Raw genomic sequence first — 12915 nt, 5'->3', positions numbered from 1 at the left:
AAAGCTTGAAACTGTCTATATTGCTGACAACTTGAGGTTTACTATTGTAACCAAATCCACTTAGAGGAAGGATCTGTTCAACTAAATACTGTAGACCAAAGGCAACAAATCTGGATTTGTAATAAAATCTCTCCCATCTCAGGCAGATACATCAGCCAGCAATCAGCATCTTGAGCTAAGGAAAATTTTAGAGGTCAACTACCAAAGTGAAAGCCAAGGTAGACAGAAGGTTTAGGATAGAATTCCCAAGTAGGGAAGAGGGAATTTCACGGTTAGCATTTAGGGGAGGAAATTCCTCTGCACATATTAGCCATGTTTAACATAGATGGTGAAGCCACCACATCGGTTCAGCCCCAAATGTGAATAGGACATTCGTCACCCTGCTCCGAGTCACTGGTGGTGGAGACAGGAATGGAGAGGCATGGCGTGCTGTGATGAGCCACAGCAGCCCCAGTTTCCGTTAACCCCTGTGACTTGTCAAGGTGTTTAAGCAGTAGAAAGGAAGATTTAAAAAATAAAGTGAGGAGCTCCTGATTCAAGTAAAGGTGACTGGAGGCAGAATAAGAAAACACAAAAGGCTAAAAGGAAACTGCACAGAGGCAGTGTCCTATGCTGGCTTCTAGTCCAGCACTTACAAACAGTAATTGGTGGCTGAGGCAGCAGGTTATCGAGGCAGGGCTGACGCACCCAAGTGGAGAGGAGCGCTTGGGCCCGAGCCTTCAAGGAACCCATCAAAAGCTGGCTCAATTCAGCAGCCATTCCTAACCAAATCAAAGAACACCACAGTGGCAAGGCTAACGTGATCTAAGGTGGGCCACGTAATCCATTCTGGACAATTCGGGTTTTACTAAGATATAGAACAATAATACCGGCTTCTTGAGGGGGAGGAGGGCTGGAACAACCCGACGCCGGGCCTTCTGTATGTTCACATGCGCGTGGTCAAAATGCGACAGCCTCCTCGACAGACGGCATTTCTAGGGCTGCCCGCTCTGGAGCCTCGGGCGTCTCATGATCAGGAGTCACAAATCCAAACGGCCACAGGGGCTGGGCAGGCAACGCAAGGGAAAGAAGCAGTCTATGTGGGGATGGCTGCGCCAGACAGCGTGTTCTCCTCCTGAACAGCGCAGCCCCTGCTCGGCTGCGGCTGACAGGATGTCTCACGGGGACGCAGGCCCAGAGTTGCCCGATGTCCCCAAAGCCAGAACTCTGAATTTCCACATCAACTCTCTTGCTTTTTCAATGCTGGCAGCAGACCAAAGCAAACACAGCTGCAGGCCTTGTCTGGCCCACAGGCCCCCTGGTTTGCAGGGAGAACTGTCCAGGTCCCACATTTGCAAGGCCTTAAGACGAAAAAAAGTTCTGGCCGACCTGACCGGAGAACAGGCCGGGGAACTGTGACAGCTGGCAATGCCCTCCTCTGCTGATGAGAAGAGCACGGAGAGAAAACCAGAGGCTCTTTCCATTGGAAGCAAGCGTGGCCTTCAAGAAGCCCCAAACAGGAATCAAAGATGAGATCACTCAGGTGGCTCAAGAGGGAAAAGGATTTATTAGCCCATTTCCAGGGCGGGGTGCCAGGGGCAGTGGCTGGGTTCAGCGTTCTCACATTCAGAGGGAAGAGAAGGCAGCAGTGAAACCCTACCTGACTGCCCTCACTCATTCTGATCTACACAGCTTTGTGCTCACAAAAACCATCCTCTCCTCCTGCAGGGAGGACACAGGGCCGGGGATGCTGACGTAGGGGTTGGGAATGGCTTGGCTTTACTCTCAGCCTTTACCGGCAGGGCTTGGGCTGGCGACCCAGGGCATTCGCCATTGTGTGCACAAGGAGTAAAACTTGGGTTAGAAGGAAAGGGCGGAGGGAGCTGGCAAGCCATTCTGATGGTCTTCACCAACCCCACAGTGTGGGCTGCTCCTACTCCTTGACGCTTCTGGGAGATTTTAACTTTATTTATAAAGAAGACAAAAATCCAAGCAGCATTAATTTAGGGGAACAAAGAAAGGTTCAAAAAACAAAACAAAACGTGGAGGGGCAGGACAAGGAGTTGATGAGCATCCAGAAGAGGAGGAGAACCAGTAGGAAGAAGTAGGAAGAACCAGTGTTCCACCCAGTGCCGAATGTGCTTCTGTGTCTCTGCGGCCCCGGAGGCCCTTCCTTCCCACTCCCCGGCTGGTGGCCAGACAGCAGAGGGGACGCCAGAGTGACGTGAAGATGAGCCCCGGGGCCCTGTCTGGCTGCTGACATGGGGGGTGCCGTGGATTTTTTTTACCCCAATCAATTCCTCCCACCTTCACCATCACCGAGTGAAGAAATTTTTAACTCTCCTGTCCAAAGTCCTCTGAGAATTTCTTCACTTTCAGGAGGTCCTCTGCATTCACGGTGGGCCGAGTGGTAGCCAGAGACCGGAGCATGTCCGACTGCAAAGACAAGGGCACGAAGCTGAGGAGACAGGCTCCAGGTCCTCGGCCTCCCCGTGTCACAGAGACATGTGGTCCAGGGCAGGAAGAGGCCTCCCCTCGTGGTCACTCCCAGCCCCAAGTGCAAAGCTCCCCTTGGTTGCCCAGCTTCTGCTTGAATGTCTCCTGTGACAGGACAGCTCTTCCCTCCTGAGGCGGCTCATGTCGTTTCCAAACAGGCCCACTCCTCATCTGAGAGAATCTAAGCTCCCCTCATCTCCTAACTCCCACGAGAAGCTCTTTCTGACTCCACACCCACCACACCAGCCGCACTGGCAGGACACCTGCCACACGCAACAGGCAAGACCGTCAGCAAGACCAGGATGAGGAAAGGGCCAGACTAGTCCCATGAGACTGCCTGTGCAACAGCATCAAAGCAAACTGCTGAAAGACACTGTCTCCCTCTGGGCACAAAGCAAGCCAAACCCGTGGAATGATGCAGTCACACCAGCTGGCCTTTTTTCTTGCTGAAGAAAGTAAAATGCTAACACTATGGCCTCATCCTGGGCCCGCAGTAAGTCTAATGGCAGGAGCTCCAGCTACCCAGAGCCCCATCGGCCATTCTGTTTGGGAGGAGGCACAACAGCCCAGGGCAGAGAAGCAGAGCTTATTTTCAGACCCAAGGCCCCAATTTTCTGGTCTCCGTGCAATCCCTGGCCCAGCCGGCTGCTTACCATGCAAACCACAGGCTCTAAGAGTTTGTCACCAGGGACATCCATCCAAGTCATCTCCATGGCCTCTGGGTCCCCTGGGGAACATGGGGTCAGGAGGTCATCGATCATAACGCTAGGGTTGGTGCGGGAAGGGCCACAGACCTGAAATCAAAGAGGAGTCTGGCTGGAGGGGTTGCCCCTCAGCACTTGGGGAAGAGACAGGATGCCTCAGGTTCTGAGTCGCGAAGAGAAGGGAATGGTAGGGAATGAACGCACGCCTGGGTTTCGAGGTCATCAGTCTGAGAAGGCAATGACTCCTTCAAAACTCGGGTTGGTAGTCAGAGTAGCTCGAAGCAGGATCTCAGAGGTTTGTGATTAGCCTGCTATTCCAGGCGCTGTTGTCCAGAATCTCAGTTTGGGGTCCAGAGTGCCCTGATATCTTCCTCTTGCTCGTCCACTCCGTCACATCTCACCACAAATGCAGTGACATCAGAAATGTCTTTCCAACCAGTCTGCTTTATTGGCAACATCCCCCTGAATATCCCCGAGGCTAAGTCCCTCCTTCCTTCAACTGTTGACTCAAATGTCACCCGGGGTGATGTACCCCTTAAGAGTACAACCTGGGGGCGCCTGGGTGGCTCAGTCGGTTGAGCGTCCGGCTTCAGCTCAGGTCATGATCTCGCAGTCCGTGAGTTCGAGCCCCGCGTCGGGCTCTGTGCTGATAGCTCAGAGCCTGGAGCCTGCTTGCGATTCTGTGTCCCCCTCTTTCTCTGCCCCTCCCCCACTCATGCTCTGTCTCTCTCTGTCTCAGAAATAAACATTAAAAAAATAATAATAGGGGCGCCTGGGTGGCTCAGTCGGTTGGGCGTCCGACTTCAGCTCAGGTCACGATCTCGCGGTCCGTGAGTTCCAGCCCCGCGTCGGGCTCTGGGCTGATGGCTCAGAGCCTGGAGCCTGCTTCCGATTCTGTGTCTCCCTCTCTCTCTGCCCCTCCCCCGTTCATGCTCCATCTCTCTCTGTCTCAAAAATAAATAAACGTTAAAAAAAAAAAAATTTTTTTTTTAATTAAAAAAAAAAAAAAAAAGAGTACAAACTGCCCACCACGCTCCAAACTCCACAACACCAGACGCCCTCCCCTGCTCTGTCCTTCCCCTCATCACCCTCAAAGAGACAAATTTCACCCCAACTAGACAGGAGGCTCCTACAAGGCAGAGATTTATTCTGCTCTGGTCACAAATGTCTCCCTGGCTCCTAGAACAGCACCAGGCGCAGAGCAGGACCCTTGGCCGACACTGGGCAGAGATGTGCTGTGTGAAACAAGATCCTCCTTCAAGCGTGTGATTTTGTGCCCAACACTTTTCAGACATCGAGTGGGGCCCCACACGTGGCGGCACAGCCGGGGGTGGCAGAGGTGGCTGCCGTGGCCTCTGGCTTCACAGTCTGAGGTAGTCACACTCAAGCAAGAACTACAGGAAAGGACAGAGCAGGGGCAACCACAGCCCCTGGAGCCAGAGGGCTCATTTTGTACTTGCCCTTGATTCTCCAAGAGACCAAAGATGTATCATCACCTGAGCAGCCAAGCTGCGGGCCAAGAAAACAGATATCCGTGTTCCTACGACACTCCCTAAGCGACTCCCTGCCGGCCACTCACCTTTTTGAAGTGTGTTGCCGACTGTACTTTTCGAACAGGCTGCATGAGGGAGTCCCGCACAATGATGCTGATGTCAGCGCCTGAGTAGCCCTCCGTCTTCCGGGCCAGCTCGTGGATGTTGGCATCAGTGAGGTTGTGGGGGGTGCTCCCCAGATGCAACCGGAACATCTGGGCACGGGCAGCCTCCTCGGGCAGCGGGATGTAAATCCGCTTTTCAAACCTAGAGAGCCAAGCAGAGGGCAGGACTTGAGAGCAGATGGTACAATGGTCTTCATGGAGAAGGGCGTCGGGGTCCTCCCGAAGCTGGCCTCACCACGGACCCTGCTCGCCACGCAGACACGAAGAGGCCTCCAGGGAAACGGGGTCAGGTTGCACCCACGGCTGCCAGCGGCAGGACTGACCACAGGTGGAGAAAGGCCTCAGCCCCTGGCTCCTACTGGGGAAGACTCACCTCCTTCTAATGGCTGAATCCAACACCCACGGGATGTTTGTGGCACCGAGAACCAGGGTCCCATCGTTGTTATTCCCCACCCCTGGGGAGAGAGGGGAACACAGATGCTGACCCAGAACACCCGCAAGGACCAGGCAGAATCCGTGGGAAGCACCCGATGCAGGGCCATCCCTGTGCCACCACCGGCAGGGCCACCAGCAGCTCTGCGGGGCCCAGAGCCCCGAACACTGCCTGGCTCGGGGAGGGCAGAGGGCCGGCAGCGGAGGCCACGGAGACCTCACTGAAGGCCTGGGGAGATGGAGCTGAGAACCGCTCCCCGGACATTTTCTCTCCTCCCTAAGGACCATCAGATCCAGCCGCGGCTAAACGATGAAGCCCGGGGCTGGCTCTAGGTAGACCGAGAACCAGGGAGGGCACCCGGCAATGGCACGCACCCTGCATCTGGACCAAGAACTCCGTTTTGATCCTTCGAGCAGCTTCGCTCTCATTCTCATTGCGGGACCCGCAGAGGGAATCCACCTCATCGATGAAGATGATGGAAGGCTTGTGCTGCCTGGCCAGCTCAAACAGGTTCTTGACTAGCCTGTGAAGGTGACAAGCGGGTCTGGGATCGGGACACCCACACACATGCCCGGCCAGGGGCCCAGTCACTGCTTCTCTCGCCTTTCCCACAGGCGGGTCAAGACTCCAGTCATGCTTGGATTTCAGAAAAAGTCATCACAAATCCACTGGCAGCACTGTACCAGGGGGAACAGCCTGCCTTGGGGACAGCCTCACTCATTAGCTCTGGATTTAGGACAAGTCCCTTCCCCTCCGCTCAGCCTCAGTGCGATCTTCTGCAAAATGGGAGTCGGTGTGGGAAATAACTGAACCACACGAAGTCCCCAACAGGGGACACCCACCTGATACCCAGAGACTGCGAGCGCATTTATTTCCCTTCCCTTCACGAGGGCTCCTCTCTCCCAAGTTCCCAGTCAACGTCAGCACTCTTCGTCAGGACAGCGTCCCGTGCAACAAGCTAGCAAGATCCCCCTCTGCTGGCTACTTCTCCCTGACACCCAACAGCGGCTCCTCTGGGAGGTGCCGTGAGGGCAGGGCAGCAGGGCCTGGCAGCTGACTTACTTCTCACTCTCCCCCAACCACTTAGACATCAAGTCTGAGGAGGACACAGAGAAGAAGGTGGAGTTGTTGGCCTCTGTCGCCACCGCTTTGGCCAGGTAGGATTTGCCTGTGCCAGGGGGTCCAAAGAGCAGTATCCCTCGCCAAGGCGTACGCTTGCCTACGAGAAAGAACAAACTGAGGTGAGCTTCTTCCCGACTAGGGAAAGGGAACAGAGAAAAAGAGGAGACTTAAGGCAGGAGAGAAAAGTTCTACAAGACAACAGATTCTAGAAACGAAGGAATAAAGGGAACTGAACAGCCTGCTGAGAACTTGCTCCCAGCCCCGGCTCGTGACCCCCAAGACCTTGCAAAGTGACACTGGCCGGCACTGGTTCCTGACCCTGATTACTCACTGGGGTGGTCAAGTCAAAGTTCTAGTCGCAAAGGTGTTTCTGACACCAGGGAGAAGCCAGATGACGGTGATGAGCAGGTCCTGGAGCCTCTCCCGACTCAGAGCCCGTGGGAAGGTCAGGCCCTCAACCGCTGACGGCCAAGAGAGCCGAGTCGCTGCCTGCTCCTGGACACCTTCAGCGTGGAAGCCCTGAGCTGGCTTCCTCAAAAACCTGCTGCTTTTACTATCTGGGCCTAAAGTAGCTCAACTCTTACCTGTGAACAAATGTGGGAATTTAATTGGCAAAATGACAGCTTCTTTGAGGGCCTCCTTGGCCCCCTCAAGCCCGGCCACATCATTCCACCGAATGTTGGGCTTCTCCATCACAACAGCACCTACAAGAGGCAAGCGGAGCCTTTGACCTGGAGGCTGACTGTGGAGCCTGAGCCGACCCTTCAGGGGCCCTCACCATGTCCCCCTCCCATTGCTGCAGGGCCTCGGGCCTCTTACCCATCAGTTGTTCCTGCAGTTTCTTTTTCTCTGGATTATCCCCTTCACTGTCACTATCGCTGCTGGGAAAGGAGACAGAAGAGGACATCTAAAGCGAGAGGCGGTTGGGCAAGGAGGCATTGAGAGCACAGTCAGGCTCTGGCTGCTGGCCCAGTGGCAGAGACGCCTGTCCTGCTCAACAGTAGAGACCCACAAGCAGGTAACTCAAGAACATTCAGGCCGCCTGTTCTCGACACTCCCTCCACATCCTCCAGGAAATACTCCCGTCACCCATCCTTGTTTCTTCATTAAGGGAGCAAGAATAGAGATGTGTGCCCTCTCTAGAAGGCCGATGAGGGACGTGTGCTTTGGCTGGACTTCAGGAGCAGCTGGGGAGGCAGCTGGAGCTGTCCCCGGCCTTTCGCACAGACTTACAGCCAGACGGCAAGTGGCTGTGATTCAGAGAAGAAGTGAAGTTTAAGTCTAAAGGGCAGCACTCAGGAAGGGAACATAGTCACTGGCCTCACCCCAGGGCCAGTCCCCTAATGGGACATAAGTGGTTGGCCCTTCTCAAAACTCTTCCAGCCCCCCCAAGATGCCTCACTCCCTGGCCCTCTTCCTCTCTTCCGAGAGCGCGTTCCCTGGCCTGGGCAAGCCCGTCCACCCGGGAGCCACGCCTCTCAGCTCTGGTGGGGCAGCTGACACATCACCTGCCTGTCTCCCGCTCCGTGACACGCCTGCCTGGGACCCTCCCCGTCGCCTCCAGGACACCACTGGCCTTGATGCTCAGCTACCTGGGATCTCTGTGGTGGGTAAACCACAGATGTGAGGAGAGAGGCTGCAGGGCGAGCACTGGCTTTGTAGCTGGAAACAGAAGCCCTGGGTGTGGGTCCAGACTCCCATCAAGTACCGGCTCAGTGACCTAGACCGTATCTCTGAACTTGAGTGTGTTGCCTCATCGGTCAGATGAAGACAAGAACTCTGACTGTAACAGCGGCAGATACTTTTTCATCCTGACTGCAGGCAGAGCTCTCGGGGCTTTCCCCGTGTCCTCTCATTTGCTCCTTAGAGCAACACTGGGCGGGCAGGCCCGTTATCCCCCTTCTATAGAGGAGGAGCCTGGAGCCACAGGGGTCATGGCACTTGTCCACGGTCACTTGGCTAGGAAGTGGCAGAGCCAAGATATAGCCTGAGAGTCTGACTGCAGAATCCAAGGCCGGTGACCTCCACGCTGGCTCCCTGTTTCACTCACAGCTGAGGCACCGCCCATGGAAGTACTCTGCAAAGCACCTGCGGACAGCAGCTAGGGGCCTTGTCACTAGATGGGTGCAAATCCCCAGGAGGAAGGCGCTATGGAAGTCAAAGGCATCATGAGCACCAAGAATGGCAGGGAGGTGCTCACGGGGGCTCCGGTCCCGGCCGGGTCCTCCCCTCCTCCGTGCTCACCCCTTGCTCTCACTCTGATTTTCTTTGACTGGCTTCTTGCCATGCTTCTCTTTGTTCCGTAAATAATCCTTCAGCTTCTCCGCTCGGTCTAGGTACTGCATGCACTTGGCTCGAATGCTCTCCTTGGCCTTGTCGCTGTGTGCCTCATCTGCAAAAGGGGAATCAGAGAGGGGGTACCCGCTCTGCTCTTGCAGGGGTTCTGTAGCCGGGGAGGGCTCTGCTGTGACTCACATTTGATAGCGTGTAGGAAATACTCCACGGCATGCTGGTAGAGCCGGAGTGCCTCCTCGTAATTCTTGGCTTTATCCTCTTCTGTGGCTTTTGTCACCAGGTCAATGGCTTTCTGGAAAGGCAAAGCAAGTACCTCAGTGCTTCCCAAGAGACCCAAAAAGCCCTTGGGGTCCCAGGCAGCAGGAATCCTGTGGATCTGTGGGTCGCACACCATTATGTCGGCCTCTATTTCCAACATCAACCAGAAAGGCCTTGAGAGGAAGCTTTAAATGACAGCCATCCCTCTTCACAATGCGCTCATAGAGTGAAAAGCAACTTCCTTCTCAATTTCGCTCTGGATTTCAGCAAGTGGAAACCTGATCAAATATCTCAGGTTAGAGCTCAAAGGGAGAATCCACTTTCTATTCCGTGCCTCAAGGGAAAGAAAGGGGGACCCGGACCCGGACCCAGCACCGGACCCAGTGCCTGGAACAGGGGAAACACCAGAACGAACTGACTGCTGCGCTGCTCAGCATGAAGGCCAGAAACCGCATTTGACCTCGAAGGCCAGAGAAGAGCCAGCCCTGAGTTTTATGAGACGGACGAAAGGGATCTCTACTTCCTTCTACTGGCCCAACTTGCTTCTCTAGGGTGAAAAGGGAAGACGGTTTTCCTAAATTTGCTACTTAGGGAAGGGATGCTTGGACACATGGGTCAGTATAGCAGTAGCTTCAGTGAGAAAAGTGCTTGCTTACCCCAGACCCAGATATGTGCTACCAATTAAGGGGAACGGTCCTCTGGAGTCTTGTAAGAACCCCTGAAAGTGTCTCTGTGAATCTCCCAAACCCTGTCGGCCTGTGCTCTAGACTGAACCTAAAACACGCTGGATCTTTCAGGCAGCTGCCCCACACCTACATATCCAGTTTTAGAAACCATGGCTTCACCAACCCAGGAAGCATTACCAGAATTATCTTCCCCAAGCTGATGAGCACTAGACATGAGGCGGGCAGATCCCACTGTAAACACAAAGTTCCATCCACAGCAAACAATAAACCTCCTGATCAGCTCTTGGCAGGGCCCAGGCTTTGTGCAGCCCTTCCTCATCTGAAAGTAAGAGGTCTCCGAAGGACACAGCTAGTCCTACAAAACTAACAGACTGGAGTAGGTTAGGCCAGATTGATGAAAACTGAACTCACCAGGTTGAAAAGATGAGATAAGGTGAAGGGAGTGTTGGCTACTATTTTCAAGCTCTGCTACCTCCACTACCTAAAAATAGAGAATGACCAGGAGCCCAGAACCTTCTGGAATGATTAGCTTAAACAATTTTTTTACGTTTATTTATTTATTTTGAGAGAGAGCTAGTGGGGGAGGGGCAGAGAGAGGGGGGGAGAGAGAGAGAATCCCAAGCAGGCTCCACACTGTCGGTGCAGAGCTCAATGCAGGGGCTCAGACTCACAAACCATGAGACCACGACCTGAGCTGAAAACTAAGAGTTGGACGCTGAACTGACTGAGCCACCCAGGCGCCCCCTGGAATGATTCATTTAAACACAAGCTTCTTGGGTCTACTCTCCCCGGACAGTGGCTCTTGAGCTAAGACATGAAACGAGTTCTCCTGTCCCTGATGGCTTCTCTTCTCCAGAACCAATATGCCCATCTCCTTGGACTTTTTCGCTCTGCATGCATTCTTGTTTGGGTCTGTCCTTTTGAAAGGCAGAGTTCAAAAAAATAATCCAGGCATGCTCTGCCCACCGCCCCCCGCTTCTAGATACTTTATTATAAATTAATGCATCTAAGAGCACATTAGGTCTTTTTGGCATCTGCATAGTGTTTCATGTGCAAGAGGCCGCTGGTGCAATGTGAGAAGGAGTAGTTTTGCCTAACACAACGGTGAGGTGATAGATAAAACTGCCAGCCTGCCACAGCTCTAGTAACACAGATGGCAGAGGATGAGGAAGAAAGACAAGGGTAAGGAAGATGTGTGAACACAGGGGCTGGCAAACTTTCCGTAAAGGAGCGGACGGTAAATGTTAGACTTTCCTGGCCATACAATCTCTGTTAGCAGCTGGCTACTCAACTCTGCCTTTGTAGCCCAAAAGCCGCCCAAAAGTTCCGATAAAACTGTATTTATAGACACTGAAATTTGAATTTCATGATTTTCACGTGTCATGAGGTATCTTTTCCCAGCATTTTAAAAATATAAAAACCTACGACATTATGATAAGTGAGGGAAGCCAGTCAGTCACAAAGAACCACATATTGTATGATTCCAGTTATAGAAAATGCCCAGAATAGGCAAATCCATAGGGAAAGTAGATTAGTGTTGCCTAGGGTTGGGAGAGGTAGAGGGTTTGGGGGATGACAGTAAAGGGTGTGGAGTTTCTGGGGGGATGAAGATGTTTTAAAGTGTGGTGACGGTCGCACAACTCTGAATATACTAAAAGCCACTGAATGATACACTTTGAATGTGGTTTATGTGGTGAGTTAGATCTTAGGGTTTTTTTTTTGTTGTTGTTTTTTTTTAACGTAAAAACACTCTTAGCTCAAAGACAAAAAAATGTCTGAGCAGGTGGGATCTACAGGCGAAATTTTACAACCCCCTGCGCTAACAGATCACAGCTTGTGCTGGTGGACGGTGGGGTCTGGCTTTGGACCCTAACTAATTCCTGGCCTAGTACCCCGATTTATTCCAGGCCTGTTCCCACCTTTTCCTCCGCCTTCAGGAATCTGAATGCCACCCATCCTGTCCTGATCCAGCCAAACGCCCCTTCTTCCACGAAGTCTTGCCTAACTCCCTCACACGCTTTATCTGTCATGACTTACTGAGCACTTACTATGTAGCACACACTGTGCCAAGAACGCTCTACCTGAATTACTCAATCCGGAGCCACTGTCACAACAACCCTACAGGGTACTACCCCATTTTACTGACAGGAAACGCGAAATTCCAAGATCAAGTAACTGGCCCAAGGTCACACGCCAATGAGCGGCAAAGCCAAGACCGAAGCCCAGGTCGAGGCCTGAGCATGTTTCTGTTGGCCGGCACAGCAGGACCGGCAGCACCTGGAGGGTGGGTCAGTCATGCGTCCAGGTGGCGCCACCCCAGCACCACCAGGCAAGATCTAGGGAATGAATGAAGGGTCGCCGGCCGACGGGAAGAAATCGGGGCCCCGGGGAAGGAGCGGGGACTCGTCTTCAGGGAGGCAAGGAGGGAGGGCAAGTAGCCCGACTGCGGGGCCGAGCTTCCCGGGCGGCGCCGGTGCGGTCCGCGAGAGGCTGATCCCCGCGGCGGTACCTGGGCGCCGCCGGCTGCACTCGGCGGCCTCGGGGCTCGGCCCGACTCGGCCGGGAGGCGGGGGCGCGGGCGTTCTGGACAGGAGGCGGCCCGTGGCTCCGAGCGCGTGAAAACAAACGGGCGGAGGCGGCGACAGGGCGGCGGGGCGGGAGCCGCGGGGCCGGGGCTCCGAGCAGGCCGCCCGCCCGAGTGCTGGCTCGCAGGCCCCGCCGCGCCTCCTCCGGCCTCCGGAAGCCGAGCCCGGCCGCGCCGAGGTACCTGGAGGGTTGACGTTGTCATTTCATCTCCTGGGTCCGCCCCACACCCCGCGGCGCTTCTTGCGGCCTCGGTCCGGCCCCGGGTAGCCGAGCTGCTGGGTCCGGCGCGGGGACCCCGGCGGGTTGGCGCTGGGCGCGGGCAGGGCAGCCGCTCGCAGCGGGAGCGGAGTCGGAGGGCGAGCGAGGAGCACGGCCCAGAGCGGTCGGACCCGAGCCGCGCGACTTCCCCCCAGCGGCCACAGCCGGCACTGCAGGCAGCCCTCCCGGCGGCCGGGGGTCTGTGCCGGCGAGGTCCGGGGTGGGGCCGGGCGGAGGGCGTGTTAGGGGTGTGTTAGGGGCGGGGAGCCCAGCGAGGGCTGGGGTGGGGTTGGGTGCGGGGCGTGGCCAGAGTCAGGGCCGAATAGAAACCTCAAGTCCTAGACCCCATTGCTGTGAAATAGCGCCTGTAGGTCAGTTTTTCTTGCACAGTATAAGCCTAATTTCCCAGAGCTTCGGGTTTCTGATATTTAAGAGGATGTA

The 12915-nt window shown here is 54.8% G+C and overlaps 1 protein-coding gene across 2 annotated transcripts; it reads right to left on the bottom strand.

The window, feature by feature from the left end:
* Window positions 1-1527: 1527 nt before the first annotated feature.
* Window positions 1528-12645, bottom strand: VPS4A (vacuolar protein sorting 4 homolog A). 2 transcript variants are annotated; one of them, XM_045443318.1, is made up of 11 exons: window positions 12398-12645; window positions 8867-8978; window positions 8636-8783; window positions 7211-7272; window positions 6976-7095; window positions 6332-6488; window positions 5644-5792; window positions 5210-5291; window positions 4759-4978; window positions 3129-3269; window positions 1528-2415 (listed from the first exon to the last, which is right to left on the bottom strand). In XM_045443318.1, the coding sequence occupies exons 1-11, from the start codon at window positions 12416-12418 to the stop codon at window positions 2314-2316; spliced, it is 1314 nt and encodes a 437-aa protein (XP_045299274.1). In that variant the 5' UTR covers window positions 12419-12645; the 3' UTR covers window positions 1528-2313. The 2 variants fall into 2 exon arrangements, with proteins under 2 accessions (XP_045299274.1, XP_045299275.1); XM_045443319.1 differs by having other exon boundaries at window positions 7211-7269; window positions 12398-12587.
* Window positions 12646-12915: the final 270 nt, after the last annotated feature.

Source organism: Leopardus geoffroyi, chromosome E2 (assembly GCF_018350155.1).
Source record: "Leopardus geoffroyi isolate Oge1 chromosome E2, O.geoffroyi_Oge1_pat1.0, whole genome shotgun sequence".
Classification (NCBI taxonomy): Eukaryota; Metazoa; Chordata; class Mammalia; order Carnivora; family Felidae; genus Leopardus; species Leopardus geoffroyi.
Note: the sequence above shows the minus strand (reverse complement) of the source record. Positions and strands in the feature narration are given on the sequence as shown.

Coding starts and splice junctions, on each gene's coding strand:
- VPS4A (XM_045443318.1), bottom strand. CDS start 12,418: ATGACAACGTCAACCCTCCAG. Junction 8,979..12,397: donor TGACAACGTCAACCCTCCAG/GTACCTCGGCGC, acceptor TTGCCTTTCCAG/AAAGCCATTGACCTGGTGAC. Junction 7,273..8,635: donor AATCAGAGTGAGAGCAAGGG/GTGAGCACGGAG, acceptor CTCCTTTCCCAG/CAGCGATAGTGACAGTGAAG.